This window comes from Diorhabda carinulata, chromosome 3 (genome assembly GCF_026250575.1).
Source record: "Diorhabda carinulata isolate Delta chromosome 3, icDioCari1.1, whole genome shotgun sequence".
NCBI lineage: Eukaryota > Metazoa > Arthropoda > Insecta > Coleoptera > Chrysomelidae > Diorhabda > Diorhabda carinulata.
In genome coordinates, this window is record NC_079462.1 from 1,426,210 (window position 1) to 1,444,455 (window position 18,246).

The window sequence follows — 18,246 nt, forward strand, 5'->3', positions numbered from 1 at the left end:
CTAAACGACGAAGATAATGGAAAAAGCAGGGAAAATATTTAAAAAAAAAAAAAAAGAAAAAGAGGATACAGAAAAGAAAAACGTGAAATAGAAGGATACAAGAGAGGATTAAAGTACGAAGAGTATACAGAAGAAAGAATTGAAAAAACTAACAGAAAGAACGAAATTAATCAAATGGAGGTAAAACAAGGAAAAGGGAAACGGAAATAAACAAAAAAGAGGAACAGGAGAGGAGAATAATCAAGGAGATACAGAAATAGGGGAAACAATGGAATGAAGAGAAAGTGGAGAAAAAGAGAAATTACGAAAAAGGGGAGGTGAAATCGAAAGAGAAACAAAAATGTGTAATAAAACAGAATAAAAAAGAAAAAATGAACATAAACGAAAAAAGGATACGAAAAGTGAGAAAAAAAGAATAAAACGGAAAAGAAAACGAAAAGGGAGACAAAAGGATGGGAATAGGGAAGAGAATAACAAGCAGGACGAGGAAAATTTGTGGGAAAATAGTAGGAAATGTAAGGGAAGAATGAGAGAGACAAAAAAAGTGGAATATGGAACGAAAATAGAATAATAGGGAAGATGGAAACGAAAGAGGAACGAAAATATCCGGGAAAATGAAATGAAAAGCAAAAATTCGGCGGAGGTGGAAGGAATAGTAGAAAAAATGAGCATAAACGGAAGAAGGATACGAAAAAAAATGAGAAAAAGGATTAAAATGGAGAATTAAAAGAAAGAAGAAACGAAAGGATGGAGATAGGTGAAAGAATAAGATACGGAATGAGAAAAATATGTAGAAGGAATAATAGAAAAAAGAAAAATAAACGAAAAGTGAGAGAAAAGGAATAAAAAGGAAAAGAAAACGAAAACAAAAGGATGAAGAATAGGGAAGAGAATAACAAGCAGGACGAGGAAAAATAGTAGAAAATGAAAGGGAAGAATGAGAAAGACAAAAAAAAGTGGAATATGGAACGAGAAAGGAGGGATGAAAACGAGCAGAAATATACAGAAAAAAGAAATAGAAACGAAAAAAGGGGAAACAAAAGTATGGGGATAGGGAAAAGAAATAAGATACGAAAAGTGAAATAAAAAGAAAAAAATTAAAACCGAGCGATGAGGGGAGAATAGAAGACGAATAAAAGTAGATAAAAGTAAGTGAAAAACAAGATAGAAATGGAAAATTACAGACTCTAATGACAGAAGACATCGATTATGTAAGTTATGGTTTGTTTGGTGATGATGATGAAGATAATGATGATGATGATGATGATGAATGGTATTTCGTGCCCATTGCCCTCGCCCCAAAAAAAAACGTTTTGTTTACAATAATTTCTTTATCGTGCTGTAACATTTTAATTAGCCTTCATTAGATGATAAGCCCTTCCGTTATCGAATGATTAAATTCTCAATAGAAATTGTTCGAAATCGTTTCCTTCAAATTTGATTTTCTCGTTTGATTATTTTTAGATAGTTGATTAAATTTCTGGAGCAAATACCATGTAAAAACGTAAATCTTGGGGAGAAATGGGAAAAACTTTCTTAAAAAAAGGTAGATCAGACGTTTGGCCCCGATATAGCAAAGTTTCCTCTGCACAAAACAGATTCAAACATCATAAAAATACTTTTATGTAGAAAATACTAAGTAAAAACGTAAATCTTGGTAAGAAATTATAAAAACTTTCTTAAATAAAGGTAGATCAGACGTTTGGCCCCGATATAGCAAAGTTTCCTCTGCACAAAACAGATCTAAACATCATAAAAAGACTTTTATGTAGAAAATACTAAGTAAAAACGTAAATCTTAGAGAGAAATTATAAAAACTTTCTTAAATAAAGGTAGATCAGACGTTTGGCCCCGATATAGCAAAGTTTCCTCTGCACAAAACAGATCTAAACATCATAAAAAGACTTTTATGTAGAAAATACTAAGTAAAAACGTAAATCTTGGTAAGAAATTATAAAAACTTTCTTAAAAAAAGGTAGATCAGACGTTTGGCCCCGATATAGCAAAGTTTCCTCTGCACAAAACAGATTCAAACATCATAAAAATACTTTTATGTAGAAAATACTAAGTAAAAACGTAAATCTTGGTAAGAAATTATAAAAACTTTCTTAAATAAAGGTAGATCAGACGTTTGGCCCCGATATAGCAAAGTTTCCTCTGCACAAAACAGATCTAAACATCATAAAAAGACTTTTATGTAGAAAATACTAAGTAAAAACGTAAATCTTGGTAAGAAATTATAAAAACTTTCTTAAAAAAAGGTAGATCAGACGTTTGGCCCCGATATAGCAAAGTTTCCTCTGCACAAAACAGATTCAAACATCATAAAAATACTTTTATGTAGAAAATACTAAGTAAAAACGTAAATCTTGGTAAGAAATTATAAAAACTTTCTTAAATAAAGGTAGATCAGACGTTTGGCCCCGATATAGCAAAGTTTCCTCTGCACAAAACAGATCTAAACATCATAAAAAGACTTTTATGTAGAAAATACTAAGTAAAAACGTAAATCTTAGAGAGAAATTATAAAAACTTTCTTAAAAAAAGGTAGATCAGACGTTTGGCCCCGATATAGCAAAGTTCCCTCTGCACAAAACAGATCCAAACATCATAAAAAGACTTTTATGTAGAAAATACTAAGTAAAAACGTAAATCTTAGAGAGAAATTATAAAAACTTTCTTAAAAAAAGGTAGATCAGACGTTTGGCCCCGATATAGCAAAGTTTCCTCTGCACAAAACAGATTCAAACATCATAAAAAGACTTTTATGTAGAAAATACTAAGTAAAAACGTAAATCTTAGAGAGAAATTATAAAAACTTTCTTAAAAAAAGGTAGATCAGACGTTTGGCCCCGATATAGCAAAGTTTCCTCTGCACAAAACAGATTCAAACATCATAAAAATACTTTTATGTAGAAAATACTTCGAAAAAACGTACATCTTAGAGAGAAATTATAAAAACTTTCTTAAAAAAAGGTAGATCAGACGTTTGGCCCCGATATAGCAAAGTTTCCTCTGCACAAAACAGATTCAAACATAATAAAAAGACTTTTATGTAGAAAATACTTCGAAAAAACGTAAATCTTAGAGAGAAATTATAAAAACTTTCTTAAAAAAAGGTAGATCAGACGTTTGGCCCCGATATAGCAAAGTTTCCTCTGCACAAAACAGATTCAAACATCATAAAAAGACTTTTATGTAGAAAATACTTCGAAAAAACGTAAATCTTAGAGAGAAATTATAAAAACTTTCTTAAAAAAAGGTAGATCAGACGTTTGGCCCCGATATAGCAAAGTTTCCTCTGCACAAAACAGATTCAAACATCATAAAAATACTTTTATGTAGAAAATACTTCGAAAAAACGTACATCTTAGAGAGAAATTATAAAAACTTTCTTAAAAAAAGGTAGATCAGACGTTTGGCCCCGATATAGCAAAGTTTCCTCTGCACAAAACAGATCTAAACATCATAAAAATACTTTTATGTAGAAAATACTTCGAAAAAACGTAAATCTTAGAGAGAAATTATAAAAACTTTCTTAAAAAAAGGTAGATCAGACGTTTGGCCCCGATATAGCAAAGTTTCCTCTGCACAAAACAGATTCAAACATAATAAAAAGACTTTTATGTAGAAAATACTAAGTAAAAACGTAAATCTTAGAGAGAAATTATAAAAACTTTCTTAAAAAAAGGTAGATCAGACGTTTGGCCCCGATATAGCAAAGTTTCCTCTGCACAAAACAGATTCAAACATCATAAAAATACTTTTATGTAGAAAATACTTCGAAAAAACGTACATCTTAGAGAGAAATTATAAAAACTTTCTTAAAAAAAGGTAGATCAGACGTTTGGCCCCGATATAGCAAAGTTTCCTCTGCACAAAACAGATCTAAACATCATAAAAAGACTTTTATGTAGAAAATACTTCGAAAAAACGTAAATCTTAGAGAGAAATTATAAAAACTTTTTTAAAAAAAGGTAGATCAGACGTTTGGCCCCGATATAGCAAAGTTTCCTCTGCACAAAACAGATCTAAACATCATAAAAAGACTTTTATGTAGAAAATACTAAGTAAAAACGTAAATCTTGGTAAGAAATTATAAAAACTTTCTTAAATAAAGGTAGATCAGACGTTTGGCCCCGATATAGCAAAGTTTCCTCTGCACAAAACAGATTCAAACATCATAAAAAGACTTTTATGTAGAAAATACTAAGTAAAAACGTAAATCTTAGAGAGAAATTATAAAAACTTTCTTAAAAAAAGGTAGATCAGACGTTTGGCCCCGATATAGCAAAGTTTCCTCTGCACAAAACAGATTCAAACATCATAAAAAGACTTTTATGTAGAAAATACTTCGAAAAAACGTAAATCTTAGAGAGAAATTATAAAAACTTTCTTAAAAAAAGGTAGATCAGACGTTTGGCCCCGATATAGCAAAGTTTCCTCTGCACAAAACAGATTCAAACATCATAAAAATACTTTTATGTAGAAAATACTTCGAAAAAACGTACATCTTAGAGAGAAATTATAAAAACTTTCTTAAAAAAAGGTAGATCAGACGTTTGGCCCCGATATAGCAAAGTTTCCTCTGCACAAAACAGATCTAAACATCATAAAAATACTTTTATGTAGAAAATACTTCGAAAAAACGTAAATCTTAGAGAGAAATTATAAAAACTTTCTTAAAAAAAGGTAGATCAGACGTTTGGCCCCGATATAGCAAAGTTTCCTCTGCACAAAACAGATTCAAACATCATAAAAATACTTTTATGTAGAAAATACTAAGTAAAAACGTAAATCTTGGTAAGAAATTGTGAAAACTTTCATATAAAACGTAGTACAGACGTTTGGCCCCGATATAGCAAAGTTTCCTCTGCACAAAACAGATTCAAACATCATAAAAATACTTTTATGTAGAAAATACTAAGTAAAAACGTAAATCTTGGTAAGAAATTGTGAAAACTTTCATATAAAACGTAGTACAGACGTTTGGCCCCGATATAGCAAAGTTTCCTCTGCACAAAACAGATTCAAACATCATAAAAATACTTTTATGTAGAAAATACTAAGTAAAAACGTAAATCTTGGTAAGAAATTGTGAAAACTTTCATATAAAACGTAGTACAGACGTTTGGCCCCGATATAGCAAAGTTTCCTCTGCACAAAACAGATTCAAACATAATAAAAATACTTTTATGTAGAAAATACTAAGTAAAAACGTAAATCTTATGGTGAAATGGGAAAAACTTTGCATTGCAGATCGAAACATCATAAAAAACTTTCTATCACTCAATTCCTGATAGTTTTTGTAGAAACTTGAATTAAATGAGGTTAGGATCATTTTTAAAACTTTAAATAAATTTATATATAACTGAAATTAATATTTTAGAAATGTAAATCAACCTCGAGTGATCAAAAATAAAGTCAAAACGAACTAAATCCTGCAAATACCGTGGCTGAGCTGTGATTGAAGGAAATTATAAGTTTAGCGTGTTTTTTTCGATTCTGGATCATTTTTTGACCTCAATTTTGACGTAATTCCATTGAAAACACGAAATTTAAAACAATCTCTTAGCTAAAATGTTTTTTTACACAGCTAATATCACCAAAAAATTGAATTATGGCGCTGAAGTTTCACACAAACACCCGAAACGTTCATACCAATTTGAGAAAATAAAAATTTACTGATCGAATGATTATTTCATCATCATTTTGCCGAAAACTGGTGACGAAAATTCTTCAGCGGGTTCTAGTATTTCTGAGTGCGAATTAATTTAATAATTGCGCAGCTTTCCCCCACGGTTGAATCGTGGGTGTAGAGGAAACATCTACTACGTTCGATTTCCTCTATTACCCAACCATATCCAGTAAATTTTCAACCGCTACGACATAAACTTTTTTATATATTTAAATTTTTGAAAATATTGTGAAAATTTTTTTTTCCCGATATAATGAATTTTTTTTATGAAGTGATTCTTCGATTCCACTTCTGATGGATTTAGGATTCGATTTGACTTTGGAAAATCCCAAAGAAAAAGCCGGTGTGTTCGCGAAATTATTTTTCGGGTGAGTTTAATTTTTGTCACACCTCGTATATACATAAAACGGCCCGGTATGCATTGGGGTATCTCTGCTTTTCTCTACGCCCCCTCCACTCGCTTTTCACCAATTTTTCTGAGTGTTTACATCGAAAAATGGATCCTCGTACTAAATATGACGCTACATAGGACAAACATCTCAGTATTTGGGAAATAGATTAAAGAATCATCGATATGGGAATAGAAGAGTTTGGAAAAGGTGGAAAAGTTTGTGTATGGCGTGGATTAATACGTCATCAATGACATTGACATTTTGATTCACAAAATTCAGTTCTAGGTACAAAATCGTTTTTATTTGATTCATATTTTTTTTAAAAATGCTTGGAACTGAAATTTTCCCGATTTCCAATGTCCTAGTACTGTTCAAAGGGAATTTCATAGTGTCATTATGTCTTTTTGAATATTTTTATTGATTTTTGGTCTACGTTGTTTTATTGCATCCCCCATTTATTCTAATTCTCTACATTTTTCTTTTATACTGCTTCTACTCATTAATTTCCTACCTTCGTAGTTTATAGGTAAATTTAGGTGTTTTCACCCTGTATAATGGACTATTATTTGGAAAAATAATAATAAAAAACATTTTTTCAAAATTTTGAATATATTATTTATTTACGATATAATGGCTGATTAATTTCTGGTTTAGCTTGTTATACTATAACTATTTCTTCAGAAATATCATAAAAATAGATGAAAATAAACTAATTAATGACAAATAAGTTAAAAAAAATGGCGTTTATTAATTTTAGGCCACACTATATCAATTCGAAACGAAATTTTCGAAAGAAAGTTCGAAATTTGAAAAAAAATTGGGAAAAACGATTAAAACGTAGGTATTTCCACTCTGTTTATTGAATAATTATTAAAAAAAGAAATAAAAATAACATGTTTTCAAAATTTTTAACATTATTATTCATTTACGATATAATGGCTGATTAATTTCTTGTTTAGCTTGTTATATTATAATTATTTCTTGACAAATATCATGAAAATAGATAAAAATAAGCTAATTAGTGATAAATAAGTTAAAAAAACGGCGTTTATCAATTTTAGGCCGCTCTATATTAAGTCGAATCGAAATTTTCGGAAGAAAGTTCGAAATTTGAAAAAAAATTGGCAAAAACGATCCAAACGTGGGTGTTTCCACCCTGTTTATTGAATAATTATTTGAAAAATAAAATAAAAAAAAAACATGTTTTCAAAATTTTTAACAATATTAATCATTTACGATATAATTGTTGATTAATTTCTTGTTTAGCTTGTTATATTATAATTATTTCTTGACAAATATCATAAAAATAGATAAAAACAGTCTAACTAATCATAAATAAGATAAAAAAACGGTGTTTATCAATTTTAGGCCATTCTGCATTAACTCGAATCGAAATTTTCGAAAAAAAGTTCGAAATTTGAAAAAAAAATTGTTAAAATGATTGAAACGTAGGTGTTTCCACCCTGTTTATTGAATAATTATTTGAAAAATAAAATAAAAAAAAAACATGTTTTCAAAATTTTTAACAATATTAATCATTTACGATATAATTGTTGATTAATTTCTTGTTTAGCTTGTTATATTATAATTATTTCTTGACAAATATCATAAAAATAGATAAAAACAGTCTAACTAATCATAAATAAGATAAAAAAACGGTGTTTATCAATTTTAGGCCATTCTGCATTAACTCGAATCGAAATTTTCGAAAAAAAGTTCGAAATTTGAAAAAAAAATTGTTAAAATGATTGAAACGTAGGTGTTTCCACCCTGTTTATTGAATAATTATTTGAAAAAAAATAAAAATAACGTGTTTCCAAAATTTTTAACACTATTATTCATTTACGATATAATGACTGATTAATTTCTTGTTTAGCTTGTTATACTATAATTATTTCTTGACAAATATCATAAAAATAGATAAAAATAAACTAATTAATGATAAATAAAATAAAAAAACGGCGTTTTTCAAAGAAATTCAAAAAGTCAAACTTTGTGTAAAAGATACCGGACGTGAAATGAACCGAGATATGGAAACGATAAAATTTTTATAAAATATCGTCATTTCATTAAGTAACAAAATGGACACCGGTTACGTTTATTCGTTGTTATCAGAAAACCCTAAAAAAAGTGTCAGTTCATTATCAAAACTATTCATTCTGTAAGTTTTCAAAAAAAAAATAATCTCAAAATGTATCCGTTTCGACTACATCGCATTTTATTCCAGATGGGTGGTACCACTGATAAAAAAAGGTGTGAAACAAGGTTTACAAATAGAAGATTTATACAAATCGTCGAAAAAAGACAAATCTCAAAATTTAACCGACGCCCTCCAAGTTTATTGGGAAGATGAAGTTCGCAAATCGCAAGAAAAAAAAACTAAACCGAATCTGATGAAAGCCCTTTTCAAACAATTCTACAAAGAAGCTTTTATCTACGGGTTCATGTGGTTCTACACAAACGTTATCATCGTGTAAGTATAAGCGGATAGACCTTAGTTCGCGCGAACAGACACGAACATCGCCGCGAACATTTCAATCATAACGAACATCCGCCGAATCCAAAAACGTTTTCCTCCAAGATCCACGGAAAGCGACTCAAATTTCGAAAATTCACGATACAGAATCGCGCGTGTTTCATATTTACAATACAGGACCGTAATTTGGATATTTTTGTTCGAGTTTATAAGCAAATTTTTTGGGTTTTAATTCGCGTTTCGTTGCAGATGTTTGAGACCGATAATTAGTATAATATAATCGATCTAAAAATGCCGATAGACCTTAGTTCGCGCGAACAGACACGAACTTCGCCGCGAACATTTCAATCATAACGAACTTCCGCCGAATCCAAAAACGTTTTCCTCCAAGATCCACGCAAAGCGACACAAATTTCGAAAATTCACGATACAGAATCGCGCGTGTTTCATATTTACAATACAGGACCGTAATTTGGATATTTTTGTTCGAGTTTATAAGCAAATTTTTTGGGTTTTAATTCGCGTTTCGTTGCAGATGTTTGAGACCGATAATTAGTATAATATAATCGATCTAAAAATGCCGATAGACCTTAGTTCGCGCGAACAGACACGAACTTCGCCGCGAACATTTCAATCATAACGAACTTCCGCCGAATCCAAAAACGTTTTCCTCCAAGATCCACGCAAAGCGACACAAATTTCGAAAATTCACGATACAGAATCGCGCGTGTTTCATATTTACAATACAGGACCGTAATTTGGATATTTTTGTTCGAGTTTATAAGCAAATTTTTTGGGTTTTAATTCGCGTTTCGTTGCAGATGTTTGAGACCGATAATTAGTATAATATAATCGATCTAAAAATGCCGATAGACCTTAGTTCGCGCGAACAGACACGAACATCGCCGCGAACATTTCAATCATAACGAACTTCCGCCGAATCCAAAAACGTTTTCCTCCAAGATCCACGCAAAGCGACACAAATTTCGAAAATTCACGATACAGAATCGCGCGTGTTTCATATTTACAATACAGGACCGTAATTTGGATATTTTTGTTCAAGTTTATAAGCAAATTTTTGGGTTTTAATTCGCGTTTCGTTGCAGATGTTTGAGACCGATAATTAGTATAATATAATCGATCTAAAAATGCCGATAGACATTAGTTCGCGCGAACAGACACGAACATCGCCGCGAACATTTCAATCATAACGAACTTCCGCCGAATCCCAAAACGTTTTCCTCCAAGATCCACGCAAAGCGACACAAATTTCGAAAATTCACGATACAGAATCGCGCGTGTTTCATATTTACAATACAGGACCGTAATTTGGATATTTTTGTTCGAGTTTATAAGCAAATTTTTGGGTTTTAATTCGCGTTTCGTTGCAGATGTTTGAGACCGATAATTAGTATAATATAATCGATCTAAAAATGCCGATAGACCTTAGTTCGCGCGAACAGACACGAACATCGCCGCGAACATTTCAATCATAACGAACGTCCCCCGAATCCCAAAATGTTTTCCTCCAAGATCCACGGAAAGCGACACAAATTTCGAAAATTCACGATACAGAATCGCGCGTGTTTCATATTTACAATACAGGACCGTAATTTGGATATTTTTGTTCGAGTTTATAAGCAAATTTTTTGGGTTTTAATTCGCGTTTCGTTGCAGATGTTTGAGACCGATAATTAGTATAATATAATCGATCTAAAAATGCCGATAGACCTTAGTTCGCGCGAACAGACACGAACATCGCCGCGAACATTTCAATCATAACGAACTTCCGCCGAATCCAAAAACGTTTTCCTCCAAGATCCACGCAAAGCGACACAAATTTCGAAAATTCACGATACAGAATCGCGCGTGTTTCATATTTACAATACAGGACCGTAATTTGGATATTTTTGTTCAAGTTTATAAGCAAATTTTTGGGTTTTAATTCGCGTTTCGTTGCAGATGTTTGAGACCGATAATTAGTATAATATAATCGATCTAAAAATGCCGATAGACATTAGTTCGCGCGAACAGACACGAACATCGCCGCGAACATTTCAATCATAACGAACTTCCGCCGAATCCCAAAACGTTTTCCTCCAAGATCCACGCAAAGCGACACAAATTTCGAAAATTCACGATACAGAATCGCGCGTGTTTCATATTTACAATACAGGACCGTAATTTGGATATTTTTGTTCGAGTTTATAAGCAAATTTTTGGGTTTTAATTCGCGTTTCGTTGCAGATGTTTGAGACCGATAATTAGTATAATATAATCGATCTAAAAATGCCGATAGACCTTAGTTCGCGCGAACAGACACGAACATCGCCGCGAACATTTCAATCATAACGAACGTCCCCCGAATCCCAAAATGTTTTCCTCCAAGATCCACGGAAAGCGACACAAATTTCGAAAATTCACGATACAGAATCGCGCGTGTTTCATATTTACAATACAGGACCGTAATTTGGATATTTTTGTTCGAGTTTATAAGCAAATTTTTGGGTTTTAATTCGCGTTTCGTTGCAGATGTTTGAGACCGATAATTAGTATAATATAATCGATCTAAAAATGCCGATAGACCTTAGTTCGCGCGAACAGACACGAACATCGCCGCGAACATTTCAATCATAACGAACGTCCCCCGAATCCCAAAATGTTTTCCTCCAAGATCCACGGAAAGCGACTCAAATTTCGAAAATTCACGATACAGAATCGCGCGTGTTTCATATTTACAATACAGGACCGTAATTTGGATATTTTTGTTCGAGTTTATAAGCAAATTTTTGGGTTTTAATTCGCGTTTCGTTGCAGATGTTTGAGACCGATAATTCTAGCGGAATTGATCAAATTATTCGCCGATAAAAACGTGGCGGATAATTACGAAATATACGTATACAGCGTGGCTCTAATAATCGTTTCGTTTCTTTCGACTATCACGCTTCATCACGTGATTTTCGCCATGCAGGCGATCGGAATGAGGGTGCGGATCGCTACGTCTTCGTTGGTTTACAGAAAAGTGAGACAAAATTATTGTTTTTCAGTAAAAAAAAACGTCTAATAACTTTATTTTTAGGTTACTAGATTGAGTCAAAGGTCTTTGGGCGAAACACCCGCAGGCAAAGTTGTCAATATACTTTCGAACGATTTGAGCCGGTTCGATCTGGTTTTTCCAGTGATTCACGCTCTATGGGTGATGCCTTTCCAAGTTTTGGTGATATTTTTGATAATTTGGCAACAAGTAGGACTAGCGGCGGTAACTGGGGTGGCTACCATGGTGGTAGTTACGGTTCCTATACAAGGTATTGAATATTCCGAAATTTATAAAGATTGTAGGTTTACAAACGAATCCAAAAATGGAGAAAAAACACCATAAAACTCAATTATTTATTGGGAAAAGTAGTCATGGTGTTTGGGAATGGATTAGACCGGTATCGATGGGAAAATAACGAGATTGTCCCATCTCCGAGGTGGTGGTCTTCCACGACGACTCCGAGCTCCAATATGGCAGCTATTCGTGCAGGTTTCCACATGTTTTGACGTCTAGAAGAAGCAGTTTAAAATCAACTATCGAAACGTCGAGAAATTATTTTGAAAAATCTACTTTTTCGTATAAATCGTTTTGAAACAGTGGACGAAGATTTTTCGGTTTCAAATTGTCATATCTGGTGACGCGTTGAGCGGCTTTACATCTCCGTAGTAAAGAAGAAAACACCAGGAAGCTGCTACTCAATATTACTGGTTTCCGGTTTGTACTGAATGAGTTATAACGAAGGAAATTCATGTAGAACTTTTCTTTTCTATTTAAGGATGTTTTTAGACCATTTGCATTAATTCAAATCGAAATTTTCGGAAGAAAGTTCGAAAATTGGAAAAAAATTGGTAAAAACGATCCAAACGTGGGTGTTTCCAATCTGTTTATTGAATAATTTATTGAAAAAAAACATGTTTTCAATATTTTTAACACTATTATTCATTTACGATAAAATGGCTGATTAATTTCTTGTTTAGCTTGTTATACTATAATTATTTCTTCACAAATATCATATAAATAGATAAAAATAAACTAATTAATGACAAATAAGTTGAAAAAAACGGCGTTTATCAATTTTAAGCCACTCTGTATTGATTCGAACCGAAATTTTCGAAAGAAAGTTCGAAAATTGGTAAAACTGATCCAAATGTAGGTGTTTCCAACCTCTTTATTGAATAATTGATTGAAAAAAAACATTTTTTCAAAATTTTAAATATATTATTTATTTACGATAAAATGGCTGATTAATTTCTTGTTTAGCTTGTTATACTATAATTATTTCTTCACAAATATCATATAAATAGATAAAAATAAAGTAATTACTGACAAATAAGATGAAAAAAAGTTTTTACAAGGAATTCCTTTCTATTTAAAAACTTTTCAGTAATCCCGATGAGTAATTTTCCAATTTTCAATCCCAATTTCGACAAACTTCCGTTTATTATTTCAGGATTTTTGACAAAATACGTCGCCAATTTACGCGACAGCGTCTCCAAAAAAACCGATAGAAGAGTGAAAATCATGAGCGAAATAGTATCCGGAATGCAAGTGATCAAAATGTACGCCTGGGAGAAACCTTTCGAAAAATTAGTGAAAACAACTCGAACCAAGGAAATGAAAGACGTCAATTCAGCTTCGATCCTCAGAGGAATTTACTCGAGCTCCACCGTTTTCTCAGACAAACTATCAGTATTCACGACTCTCCTAACTTACGTATTACTCGGTAAGTTTCATATATACGAGGTACGTCCGCAAAGTAACCACCTTTCGGTTGCGTAACAAGAAAAAAAATTTTTTGATTCCGATTATTTTAGGTAATATCATTTCCGCGGATAAAGTTTTTTCCATAGCTCAATCCTTCGGTATACTCCAACTAGCTATGGCGGTGGTTTATCCCCTGGCCATAAGCACCGGAGCCGAAGCGCTGGTCTCCATTAAGAGACTCGAAGATTTCCTAACGCTCGAAGAAAAAGAAGAAGAAGAAGACATCGTGCGCGCACCAAGAAACACCGGAATAACCGTTTCTTACGCGGACGCTTCCTGGACGGACACGGGATGCACTTTGGAGGACATCAATCTGCGTATTCCTCCCGGGACACTGTGCGCTGTAGTAGGTCCGGTGGGGGCGGGGAAAAGTTCGTTATTACAAGTAAAAAATTCGATTTTTCCCATAGTTTCAAAGCGCTTTTCAATTTTTTCTCTATTTTCCAGTTGTTAATAGGGGAATTGGCAGCTCTATCCGGCGGTATTGAGATCGGGGGGGAAATATCTTACAGCGCGCAACAGCCGTGGCTTTTCCAATCGTCCGTGAGGAACAACATCCTGTTCGGTAGCCATTACGATAAGAATTTGTATAAGAGGGTGGTTGAGGTGTGCGCCTTGAGGAATGACTTCGACCAGCTGCCTCACGGCGACAGAACCATCGTGGGTAAGTCTTGCGTACGGATCCGGTGGCATATCGGATCATTGTCGGTGTTTTCCAGGTGAAAAGGGGGTTTCGTTGAGCGGAGGACAAAGGGCTCGGATCAATCTAGCCAGAGCTGTGTACAGGAAAGCGGATATTTATCTGCTGGACGATCCTCTGTCTGCGGTTGATACCCACGTCGGGAAACACCTGTTCGATGAGTGCGTGTGTGAGTTTTTGAAAGGGAAAACGAGGATCCTGGTGACGCATCAGTTGCAGTACTTGAAAAAAGCGGATATGATTATAGTCCTTAATGGGGTAAGTTAGGTCCTCTTGTTTAAACGGTGTCCTTGACGACGCCCCATAGGGGGAGATCGCGGAATGTGTGGTCGCGTGACCGTGCGGGGGATTTAACGGAATCTCTGTCGGATTTAACGCGCGGAACGTTCGCAGACTCGTTGTTCGTTTGTCCGCGTGTATAATCGAGTATTTCCGGATAAATTCGGCCGGTCACGTGATTCTCAAATGAGTACAGATTAACGAGACGTACCGCGCGAGAGGTTTGATTTTTATTCAAGGGAAACGTGGGAATTCTAGTCGCCGGTGCCACTGTTCGGTAGTTCAGAACGCGACGCGTCGACAACAGAGCCCGTTTTTCAAAATTTCCGGTACGTCTTCCTGTTAAACGGCGCGGTAAATATAATTTCGAAATTCGCGTTTATTATACGTAAATACGACGAAACAGGAAAAATTTTTTTCTTGATATATCACTTTCTGCATGGATATCTGTCAAAAAACATCCCTCAGACAGATTTCATTTTTTTTTTCAATGAAAACGTGATGATTATAATCGTCATTGCCACTGTTTTCATATTTTCATTAGTAGTAACAGATAACAGTAGTTCAGAACTCGTAGCGTCGACAACCGAGCCCGTTTTTAGAAATTCTGATATTTCTTCCACACTGTTGGAGGATACGATATGAATAATTTCGAAATCAGCGTTTATTATACGCAAATACGACAAAACAGAAAAAAATATTTCTTAAAACGTCACTTCCTACATGGATATCTGTCAACAAACACTCCTCAGGCAGGTTCGAGTTTTTTTTTCAATAAAAACGTGATGATTATAATCGCCATTGCCACTGTTTTCATATTTTCGTTTGTTGTAACAGATAACAGTATTTCAAAAGCGGCGCGTCGACAACGGAGCCCGTTTTTAGAAATTCTGATACTTCTTCCACACTGTTGGAGGATACGATATGAATAATTTCGAAATCAGCGTTTATTATACGCAAATACGACAAAACAGAAAAAAATATTTCTTAAAACGTCACTTCCTACATGGATATCTGTCAACAAACATCCCTCAGACAGATTTCATTTTTTTTTCAATGAAAACGTGATGATTATAATCGCCATTGCCACTTTTTTCATATTTTCATTAGTAGTAACAGATAACAGTAGTTCAGAACGCGTAGCGTCGGCAACCGAGCCCGTTTTTAGAAATTCTGATATTTCTTCCACACTGTTGGAGGATACGATATGAATAATTTCGAAATCCGCGTTTATTATACGCAAATACGACGAAACAGAAAAAAATATTTCTTAAAACGTCACTTCCTACATGGATATCTGTCAACAAACACTCCTCAGGCAGGTTCGAGTTTTTTTTTCAATAAAAACGGGATGATTATAATCGCCATTGCCACTGTTTTCATATTTTCGTTTGTTGTAACAGATAACAGTATTTCAAAAGCGGCGCGTCGACAACGGAGCCCGTTTTTAGAAATTCTGATACTTCTTCCACACTGTTGGAGGATACGATATGAATAATTTCGAAATCAGCGTTTATTATACGCAAATACGACAAAACAGAAAAAAATATTTCTTAAAACGTCACTTCCTACATGGATATCTGTCAACAAACATCCCTCAGACAGATTTCATTTTTTTTTCAATGAAAACGTGATGATTATAATCGCCATTGCCACTTTTTTCATATTTTCATTAGTAGTAACAGATAACAGTAGTTCAGAACGCGTAGCGTCGGCAACCGAGCCCGTTTTTAGAAATTCTGATATTTCTTCCACACTGTTGGAGGATACGATATGAATAATTTCGAAATCCGCGTTTATTATACGCAAATACGACGAAACAGAAAAAACTTTTTCTTAAAACGTCACTTCCTACATGGATATCTGTCAACAAACATCCCTCAGACAGATTTCATTTTTTTTTTCAATGAAAACGTGATGATTATAACCGCCAGTGCCACTTTTTTCATATTTTCATTAGTAGTAACAGATAACAGTAGTTCAGAACTCGTAGCGTCGACAACCGAGCCCGTTTTTAGAAATTCTGATATTTCTTCCACACTGTTGGAGGATACGATATGAATAATTTCGAAATCAGCGTTTATTATACGCAAATACGACGAAACAGAAAAAACTTTTTCTTAAAACGTCACTTCCTACATGGATATCTGTCAACAAACATCCCTCAGACAGATTTCATTTTTTTTTCAATGAAAACGTGATGATTATAATCGCCATTGCCACTTTTTTCATATTTTCATTAGTAGTAACAGATAACAGTAGTTCAGAACGCGTAGCGTCGACAACCGAGCCCGTTTTTAGAAATTCTGATATTTCTTCCACACTGTTGGAGGATACGATATGAATAATTTCGAAATCAGCGTTTATTATACGCAAATACGACGAAACAGAAAAAACTTTTTCTTAAAACGTCACTTCCTACATGGATATCTGTCAACAAACATCCCTCAGACAGATTTCATTTTTTTTTCAATGAAAACGTGATGATTATAATCGCCATTGCCACTTTTTTCATATTTTCATTAGTAGTAACAGATAACAGTAGTTCAGAACGCGTAGCGTCGACAACCGAGCCCGTTTTTAGAAATTCTGATATTTCTTCCACACTGTTGGAGGATACGATATGAATAATTTCGAAATCAGCGTTTATTATACGCAAATACGACGAAACAGAAAAAACTTTTTCTTAAAACGTCACTTCCTACATGGATATCTGTCAACAAACATCCCTCAGACAGATTTCATTTTTTTTTCAATGAAAACGTGATGATTATAATCGCCATTGCCACTTTTTTCATATTTTCATTAGTAGTAACAGATAACAGTAGTTCAGAACGCGTAGCGTCGACAACCGAGCCCGTTTTTAGAAATTCTGATATTTCTTCCACACTGTTCGAGGATACGATATGAATAATTTCGAAATCCGCGTTTATTATACGCAAATACGACGAAACAGAAAAAACTTTTTCTTAAAACGTCACTTCCTACATGGATATCTGTCAACAAACATCCCTCAGACAGATTTCATTTTTTTTTCAATGAAAACGTGATGATTATAATCGCCATTGCCACTTTTTTCATATTTTCATTAGTAGTAACAGATAACAGTAGTTCAGAACGCGTAGCGTCGACAACCGAGCCCGTTTTTAGAAATTCTGATATTTCTTCCACACTGTTGGAGGATACGATATGAATAATTTCGAAATCAGCGTTTATTATACGCAAATACGACGAAACAGAAAAAACTTTTTCTTAAAACGTCACTTCCTACATGGATATCTGTCAACAAACATCCCTCAGACAGATTTCATTTTTTTTTCAATGAAAACGTGATGATTATAATCGCCATTGCCACTTTTTTCATCTTTTCATTAGTAGTAACAGATAACAGTAGTTCAGAACGCGTAGCGTCGACAACCGAGCCCGTTTTTAGAAATTCTGATATTTCTTCCACACTGTTCGAGGATACGATATGAATAATTTCGAAATCCGCGTTTATTATACGCAAATACGACGAAACAGAAAAAACTTTTTCTTAAAACGTCACTTCCTACATGGATATCTGTCAACAAACATCCCTCAGACAGATTTCATTTTTTTTTCAATGAAAACGTGATGATTATAATCGCCATTGCCACTTTTTTCATCTTTTCATTAGTAGTAACAGATAACAGTAGTTCAGAACGCGTAGCGTCGACAACCGAGCCCGTTTTTAGAAATTCTGATATTTCTTCCACACTGTTCGAGGATACGATATGAATAATTTCGAAATCCGCGTTTATTATACGCAAATACGACGAAACAGAAAAAACTTTTTCTTAAAACGTCACTTCCTACATGGATATCTGTCAACAAACATCCCTCAGACAGATTTCATTTTTTTTTCAATGAAAACGTGAT

The 18,246-nt window shown here is 33.7% G+C and overlaps 1 protein-coding gene across 1 annotated transcript in view; it reads left to right on the forward strand.

Annotated features, from left to right (window-relative positions):
* Window positions 1-5,765: 5,765 nt before the first annotated feature.
* Window positions 5,766-18,246, forward strand: part of LOC130891946 (uncharacterized) — a 29,086-nt gene continuing 16,605 nt past the window's right edge. The window contains exons 1-8 of the mRNA XM_057797058.1: window positions 5,766-6,066; window positions 8,318-8,563; window positions 11,384-11,588; window positions 11,646-11,871; window positions 13,054-13,326; window positions 13,418-13,752; window positions 13,815-14,031; window positions 14,087-14,325. Of these exons, the coding sequence (XP_057653041.1) occupies window positions 5,993-6,066; window positions 8,318-8,563; window positions 11,384-11,588; window positions 11,646-11,871; window positions 13,054-13,326; window positions 13,418-13,752; window positions 13,815-14,031; window positions 14,087-14,325 (1,815 nt within the window). The 5' untranslated portion in view covers window positions 5,766-5,992. The remainder of the gene's footprint in view (window positions 6,067-8,317; window positions 8,564-11,383; window positions 11,589-11,645; window positions 11,872-13,053; window positions 13,327-13,417; window positions 13,753-13,814; window positions 14,032-14,086; window positions 14,326-18,246) is intronic.